This window comes from Diutina rugosa (assembly GCF_008704595.1).
Source record: "Diutina rugosa strain CBS 613 chromosome Unknown scaffold102_size7680, whole genome shotgun sequence".
Lineage (NCBI taxonomy): Eukaryota > Fungi > Ascomycota > Pichiomycetes > Serinales > Debaryomycetaceae > Diutina > Diutina rugosa.
In genome coordinates this window covers 1-7680 of record NW_022995061.1, presented here as the reverse complement: position 1 = coordinate 7680, position 7680 = coordinate 1, and the positions used below count along the sequence as shown (strand labels likewise).

The 7680-nt window shown below is 55.1% G+C and overlaps 4 protein-coding genes across 4 annotated transcripts; 1 reads left to right on the top strand and 3 right to left on the bottom strand. All coding sequences in view use genetic code 12, as the record gives it.

The window, feature by feature from the left end:
• Positions 1-1257: 1257 nt before the first annotated feature.
• Positions 1258-1980, bottom strand: SRR1 (Srr1p; the record flags this gene model as incomplete). The annotated part of the gene is made up of 1 exon (XM_034155513.1): positions 1258-1980. One exon carries the CDS (start codon positions 1978-1980, stop codon positions 1258-1260), a length of 723 nt encoding a protein of 240 aa, XP_034014921.1.
• Positions 1981-3192: 1212 nt separating this feature from the next.
• Positions 3193-4812, bottom strand: MTG2 (putative GTPase; the record flags this gene model as incomplete). Its single annotated transcript, XM_034155502.1, has 1 exon — positions 3193-4812. One exon carries the CDS (start codon positions 4810-4812, stop codon positions 3193-3195), a length of 1620 nt encoding a protein of 539 aa, XP_034014920.1.
• Positions 4813-5364: 552 nt separating this feature from the next.
• On the top strand, positions 5365-6708 carry DBP8 (ATP-dependent RNA helicase; the record flags this gene model as incomplete). The annotated part of the gene is made up of 1 exon (XM_034155491.1): positions 5365-6708. The coding sequence occupies one exon, from the start codon at positions 5365-5367 to the stop codon at positions 6706-6708; it is 1344 nt and encodes a 447-aa protein (XP_034014919.1).
• Positions 6709-6711: 3 nt separating this feature from the next.
• On the bottom strand, positions 6712-7203 carry DIURU_000279 (uncharacterized protein; the record flags this gene model as incomplete). Its single annotated transcript, XM_034155479.1, has 1 exon — positions 6712-7203. One exon carries the CDS (start codon positions 7201-7203, stop codon positions 6712-6714), a length of 492 nt encoding a protein of 163 aa, XP_034014918.1.
• Positions 7204-7680: the final 477 nt, after the last annotated feature.

Genomic DNA, 7680 nt, shown 5'->3' with positions numbered 1-7680 from the left:
GGTGCAGAGATGGGCGCCTCTCCATTCACCCCGCAGTGAACGCCTGGAGGCGGCGCCAGCAGACCGTTGAGTATTGGTCACTTGACACCCCTGAGGCGATGGGCACTGGGCGTGTAGAGGGTGCGTTTTCAAGGACATGGAGGCGCGTCGTTATTGCCGAGGTGCGTCGAACGCCGGCATCCGAAGAGGGGCGGATCCCGCTGGGGGCAACTGTTGCCGCTGGCGGACAGGTGAGCGATTTCCAGCAACCGCCACCCGGCGGGTTTTGCTCGGATGATAAAACTGGTAGCACCAGCCGCAGTTGGTAGCAAGTGGTGGCCGCGTGGGCGCACTGGGGTCACTTGCGTTGTTGAGACACATCACGTCGCTGCTGCCGGCAGCTGCCTCTAGACGCACATGCCCGGGAGTTCATGTTTCCATACGTGTTGCTTAGGCAGATCGATCATCACCATGCTAAAGTGCCTCATAAGCGCCGGCGCGCGTATAGGGGGTGGGGGCGTGAGCCGATGACTCAGCGCTAAAGGGGCGTTTAGGAGTCGCTGCTTAGTGGCACCAACGGATCGGGTGGTGGGCCGACACTACTGATAACCACCGTAAACAAAAGCTTAGGGTTTTACCCCGCCCTACCAGCCCCGTTTGCGGGGATGTTGTTGACTTGTCGATATCGGGACATGTACAGTGGCGAAGGGCGGGCGCTGCTGGTGTGAGGCGGGGGCGAGGCGGTCGCTAGGGGTCGTGTGCGAGGCTAGTGGGGCCACTCAAAATGCGACGGGCGAAAAACCGCGCTTAACGCTGCGTCCCCACGAAAATGCGGTGACGTTAGCAAATTCCCCCAAATATCTACTATCAGTGATTTAGCGTTTAGCAACCGTAGGGATCAAGGTTTAGTTAATTGATAGAAAAACCACCCCCGTGGCTTGGCGCTGTGATGCTAGCAAGGTGATGAGAGCAACGAAGCAAAAGGCCGCCGATCGCCAACCAGTGGCAGCAATGCCACAAAAAGTCAAGCCCGCCACTAGTCCCGGTTGAGGCTAATGACGCTAGCGCCGCATCGTTACCGACACTCGGGAACCCACTTGTGGGGTTCGTAAGTCGCTCACAGGGCTTGGTGGTGTCCGTAAAAGTTTTTTGTACTTTTTTCGTTGGAATTTTGTTGGTTTTCTTCGATGAAAAATCTCTGATCTACTGTGATCTACAACTTGATTTGAAGGAAAGTTGTTTATCTCTATAAGGGTCCTATCGTAAGCGTCGTAACGGTCATTGTCTCGCCAGGATCGCGCGGTCGATGCGGTCCATGGTGGCGTCGTAAGGCAAGCGGATGGGCTTGCTGATGGTGGCGTCGATGCCGACCTCGTCGTAGCGGGCGAGGTCGCGTGCCAGCGTTCTCGTGGTGACGGCGATCACCGCCATCCTGTTGTACGCCGGGTGGGCGCGGATCATCAGCGCCAAGTCGATCCCGGTGATCACAGGCATGTCGATGTCCATAAACACACAGTCGACGTGGTTCTCCAAGAGCATCTGCGGCACCTGGGTCAGGTTCACCGTCAGGATGATGTGCGCATTCGGGTACAACTTGTGGATGAGCTTGGTGAGCACCTTGACGTTGATGATGTTGTCGTCAACGATCAAAAACGAAAAATTGGTGTAGTTGAGGGGAAAAAAGCAGTGGTCCAAGTCGAGGTTGTCTTCCAAAGGGGAGTACTGGGGCACCAGGTCCAAGATCAGCGGCGCCAGCAGCATCCGCGTCGGCGCTGTGCGCGGGAAGTGGGCATCGTCGGCGAGGGGCAGCGGCGGCAGCGCCAGCTCGGGCAGCGCCAACGACGGCACTTCCGACAGTGGTAACGGAGGCAGCAGCGGCTCGAGGCGGGCGCAGTGGTCGTCGCCGACCCGGAGACGGAGACGAGGGCGGCGGCTGAAGTAGTCGTCGCCGACGTCGCCAGCGACGTCGCGAGCGGGTTTTAATTGAGGGTTGGCAAACATCGGCAGGCGGGGTCGGTGGTAAAGGGCAAGGAAAGAAGGCGCCAAAGGATGAGTGGGACAACGAGTAATCTGGTCAAAAAGTAGCAAACAGGATCGCTGACGGCGCCAGGGGCGCTGCCAGCATAATATATACCGCGAGGGCGCTCGGGGCGCCCGTTGCTGCATGGCCGGCGGCTGCCTCGGTCACGAGCCATGTACGCACTGACAGATGCACATCGCAGGCTCAGGTACATGCGCGCAGGCATGCCCGCCTGAGACGGGGGCGCCCCGCGGGAAGAAAAATTATCGGGGCGTCGGGGAATGGGCGTCGCCAGCGCCGAGCGTGGCAACCGAACCACCCGTGGCGAGAAAGGCGCTCCAGGCGCCTGATCCCAGCGCATCACCGGTGAATGCCACATCACCCTGCTTGAGTATTTCCCCTTCTCAATTAAAATTCCCCAATCCCAAACAGGTGATATCTCCCCCCCCTATACCTTGGCAGTCTCCGTCACCGTCGCTGCTGTTTTTTCGGCCCCTTTGAGGGTGTCCCTTGAAAGCAAATTTGAGCGGGCCTCAGCAAAGCAACGGCCCAATGTCCCCATTAGGCAACCGCGAGCAAAAACACAAAGAAATGACAGGTGATGTCGGCTTCGCTAAGCGCACAAATCAATCGGTATTGTGACCGGAGATGACCCACCCACCAAGCTGATATTTGCGGAACCCCGGCAACGTTTTACTCAAAAGATGGTAACGAGCCAGGCCGCCTGTTTGTGCGCTGACTAAACCACGCTGACGAAGCCTTAGTCAGCCGCCATGCCTCGGTGGTTGGCGGGTAAGCCGTCTTGAGCGATGACCGGCTATATCCGCTAATCCCGAGAAATCATTGCCTGAGCTACTACTACACTGTCATGGTAACCTCCCCTAGTGGTAGCTTCTACCATAGTAGTGTCTGGGACATAAGAAACCCCTCCCTGGTTGCGCAGCCCCCGCCCACTCAAAGGAATTTTTTTTCGGAGATGTCGGGAAATCTGCGAGAGAACCCGAGGATCCTTCAATTACTCACTTGTGTTCTCAATCAAGGCTTAGAAGTAAAACAAATCGGATTGCCGATCCGACACTATCTTTCGTCAATGACTAAAAAAATTCCCAACGGGTAGGGGGTGGTGGTTCTAGAAAACCGGAACTTCGGAACTTCGGGGAAACCACTCCCCAGCTATATACATGAAAAAAGCACTAATGGTGGTCGCGGGCGATGTCGCCCATGAGCCGGATACACCGCTCGATGTTGTGGCCTTCGGGAGCACACACGGGGACGATCTGCCACCCCTGGGCCTCCACGTGGGCGCGGAGCGGCTGGTAGTTGGCGCCGTCGTCCAGGAGGTCGGCTTTGGTAGCGACGACAAGCACCTTCTTCCCCTTCATCCGGCGCGGCCCCACTTCGTCGATGAGCACTTGGAGGTCGGCCTGGGGGCTGGCGCTCTCCAACAGCACCACAAACACGAGCCCCCCCAGCCGCTCGATGTGGCGGAGAAAGTCGAGCCCCATCCCCCGGTTGGCCAGGGCGCCGCGGACAATCCCGGGAATGTCGGCGACAGTGAACGGGTCCAGATCGATCGACGTGAAGATGGTGCCGATCGTCGGCTGGAGCGTAGTAAACTCCCAGTGGCCCACCCGGGGACGCGCCCGAGATATCGCCCGGAGCAACGACAGCTTGCCGGCGTTGGGGAGGCCCACAAGCCCCAAATCGGCAATCAACTTGAGCTCGAGGAGGAAGTAGGCGGTGAGCCCTTTGCGCCCGCGCTTGGCGAACCGGGGGTTTCGGATGTTCAGGGTGAGGAAGTGCATGTTGCCCAACCCGCCTTTGCCCCCTGAAAGCAACAAGATCGGCTTGGTAGTGGGCTTACTGCAGTCGATGCCCACCAAGGGGAACCGGTCGCTCGTGACCTCCATCCCCACCACCTCCTCGTCGTACTGCTTCACCTTGGTGTTGAGCTCATCAAAGTAGTCCTTGGCGCGGTAGTACTCGTCGTCGTACTCAGAAAACAGCCACCCCTCGCCAGGGGCGTAGTCGTCGCGGAACATCTGGATCTCGCCGGTGCCGCTGGTCTTGAGCGTCATCATCACGTCCTCTACGGCTTGGTTTTCCCGTCGGCTCAAGTACTTTTTGAGAACAAACGGGTCGGGAATCCACCTGAGCGTGGTCCCCACAGGAACCTCGATAATCACGTCGTCGCCGTGTTTGCCGTCCAATTGCGACCCCTTGCCACTGGTACCAGGCTTAGCCGTGTACGTACGTGTCAACCGGTGCAACGAGCCCATGTTGCGCTCGACCACCAGGATATACACGTTGCCCCCGTCGCCACCGTCGCCGCCGTCGGGAGGACCTGTGGGGGCATTAGCATCCCTAAAAAACGAGATACACCCGTTGCCGCCAGCGCCGCTGCTTGCTCGGAGAATCCTCAAATCAACAAACGTCCGCCCTTCCACTTTGCGTGCCTGGTTGGCCATGGCCATCTTGGTGCCGTAAAACACGTTGTGCGTGTGGTTGGGGTTGCCGTAGAAGTAGTCGGAGAGCGACATATCCGCTTCCTGGAAGCCGTACTCGTCAACTCCCACGTCTCTATAATGTAGCACGCCTTCGGGGCCCTTGATCAGCGCCGGCGTGCCCCGTGGCGGCTCTTCAGGGTCGCGGAACCTGAGGTGGTACGACGACTCAGGAAGGTAGTCCAGGCGAAACTCGAGGGTCTCGTCTTCACCATCGATATCTTCAATTTGGGACAGGTACCAACGTCGTGAAAGCCACGGGCGTGGCGTTAGACCCGACACTCGCCAGGGGACCCCACGTCGCAACATACCTGGCGATGCCAGTGCGGCTCAGCCGTGATCAAGCGAGGAAGCTAACGGAGGAGATTTTGATATATTTAAAGAGATCCCGGCATTTGGAGAGTAAAAATCGATACTGTGGTACTCTCGCCACCTGATCAAGAAATCGTGGACGGTATTCTGCGTTATAATAGTATGAGAATTTGAATTGGACATAATATTGCAGCAATTAACGATGGCTGAACTTAACTGATTGAAAGTAGTAGCCATAAAACCAGATACGTTTCTTGGATAATCACTAGCGCCTAGCGTGATTATTGTTAGAGTTTAATGATCTCAGCGTCATCATCACGACTGCGACTAATTTGCAAAATGAGCAACCTACCTCAAAATAAAATTATGAAACTAATTTATCAGACTCTTCTAGTAGTATTTAATTACTGGTCACATGCCTCGACTATAACTTTGTCCTTCATTTACATGTTCCCTGTTCTCAACCTTATCGTCTCATCGCACTAGTTTCGGGGCCACTAACCAACGAATCTCCATCCCATCTCCTTCACACCCACACACCACACACCCATGGCCACCTCGTTCACCAGTGTCGGCGTCGCCAAATGGCTTGCCGAGGCTCTCGACACCATGAAGATCCACACCCCCACCGCCATCCAAAAGGAGTGCATCCCCCCCATCCTCAAAGGGCACGACTGTATCGGCGGGGCCAAAACCGGGTCCGGTAAGACCATCGCCTTTGCGGCTCCCATGCTTACCCAGTGGTCCGAAGACCCCTTTGGCATTTTCGGCTTAATCCTTACCCCCACCAGAGAATTAGCCATGCAAATCGCCGAGCAGTTCGCCGCTCTCGGTGCTCTGATGAATGTCAAATTGGCAGTGGTCGTCGGTGGTGAAGATATGATCAAACAGGCGCTTGAGCTCCTGAAACGACCCCATTTTGTCATTGCTACGCCCGGGAGACTTGCCCATCACGTGTTGAACCTGGGCGAAGAGACGATCGCCGGTCTTCGCCGGGTGAAGTATTTGGTGCTCGATGAAGCCGATCGTCTTTTACTGAATTCGTTCTCTAAGGACTTGGCTCGGTGCTTCTCGGTGTTGCCTCCTGCTGATAAACGGCAGACTCTATTATTTACGGCTACCGTTACTGATGCCGTGAGAGCGCTTAAGGATAAGCCTACGCCTCCGGGTAAACCGCCAGTGTTTATTCATGAAGTGGAAACTGTGGACCAAGTCGCGATCCCGCTGACACTTAAGATCGAATACGTGTTTGTCCCTTCATACGTCAAAGACTCCTACTGCGTCCAAGTGCTCCGCCTCGAGCAGTTTGCCGAATCGACGGCAGTGGTGTTTGTCAACCGCACCCACACCGCCGAAGTGTTGAGACGCACGCTACGCAAACTAGATTTCAAGGTCGCCAGTCTTCATTCGGAAATGCCCCAGTCGGAACGGACAAACTCATTGCATCGGTTCAAAGCCGGTGCTGCTCGCATCTTAATCGCCACCGACGTGGCGCTGAGAGGGTTGGATATCCCCTCAGTCGGATTGGTAATCAACTTTGATCTCCCTGCTGACCCTGACGATTTCATTCACAGAGTCGGGAGAACTGCCAGAGCTGGCAGACGTGGTACCGCAGTTTCGATTATTGCTGAAAAGGATATTGATAGAGTCCACGCCATCGAGGAGCGTATCAACAAGAAGATGGAGTTGTTGGAGGACATTAAGGACGACGACGTCATCGAACAGCTGTTACAAGAGGTGTCGATGGCGAAGCGGGAGGCATTGCTGGAGATGGACAAGGAGCACTTCGGCGAGAAGCGACAGCTGCAAAAGCGTCGTCAACAGCCGGACGAGGCAGCCGCAGCAGAGACCTCCAAGCCCAAGCGCAAACACAAAAAGACCTCTAAAGCATAGAACCTATTTCAGCACGTACCCTTCGATAATAAATAGAACACAGATAGCAGCAAGCGCTAATACCACTGCGGTGAAACACACTGCCGTCAGCTTATTACTGAAACCGTGAGTGTGGATCTTATGGTCAGCATAGCGTCGAATGGAGAACATATAATTGACCCCCAGAAGAATTAAAGTAAACAACGCTAACACGATGAGAACAAACAGAATGATCGTCGAACTCCACTCGGAAAACGGGTGGCGGTATCCCAGAGACGGGTTACCGGAGGAATTGATGCGGAAATTGAGAATCATCCCCATGGCGGTGAAGAAGAGGGTGGTAGCAAACCGCACAAACGTCAACGTCGTCCGCTCCGTTTGAAGGACATCACGGGGCTCACTCAGCGATACTTTCATCACGAGACTGTAGGGGAATCGCAGAAGAAGCGGGCGGCGCTCATCGTGATCGTCGTCCATCACGGGCGTGGATGTTGGGGACTCGAGCGCTTCATCCATGATAAGAGGTCAGGTGCGGCGTGAGTGATTTGCAGCCACCACAGTTTTTTGCCGCGCTACCATGTGGACTGGCCTAAGTTCCAGAATCTAAATTAAGACAACATTTTTACACTATTAGCTTACATCACAGGTCCCTTGCTTTGCTGTTTGTTTTCTTGCCCCTGGGGACACGATGCACACAGCCTCTACTCCCCTGAGACACGTCAGCGCCGCATTGTTGTTCCACATCGAGTAAAATTAGTCCTCGTCGATACGAGGCTCGCGGCGGAATGTGCTTTCGCGACTAAATTTAGCCTGATTTTTTATTTTATGAGTTCCAGGGTGAAACTGGCTATACGAGGTAAATAGCTAGTAGTCTAAATCAAATAACTACAGCCGGTGGAACCTTAACTAAAGAGGTTATCGGTGAGACAAACCAGATGTTGTATAATATCCGAAGCTCACTAATAAAACACTTGTGTTCTTTTCTAATCAAAT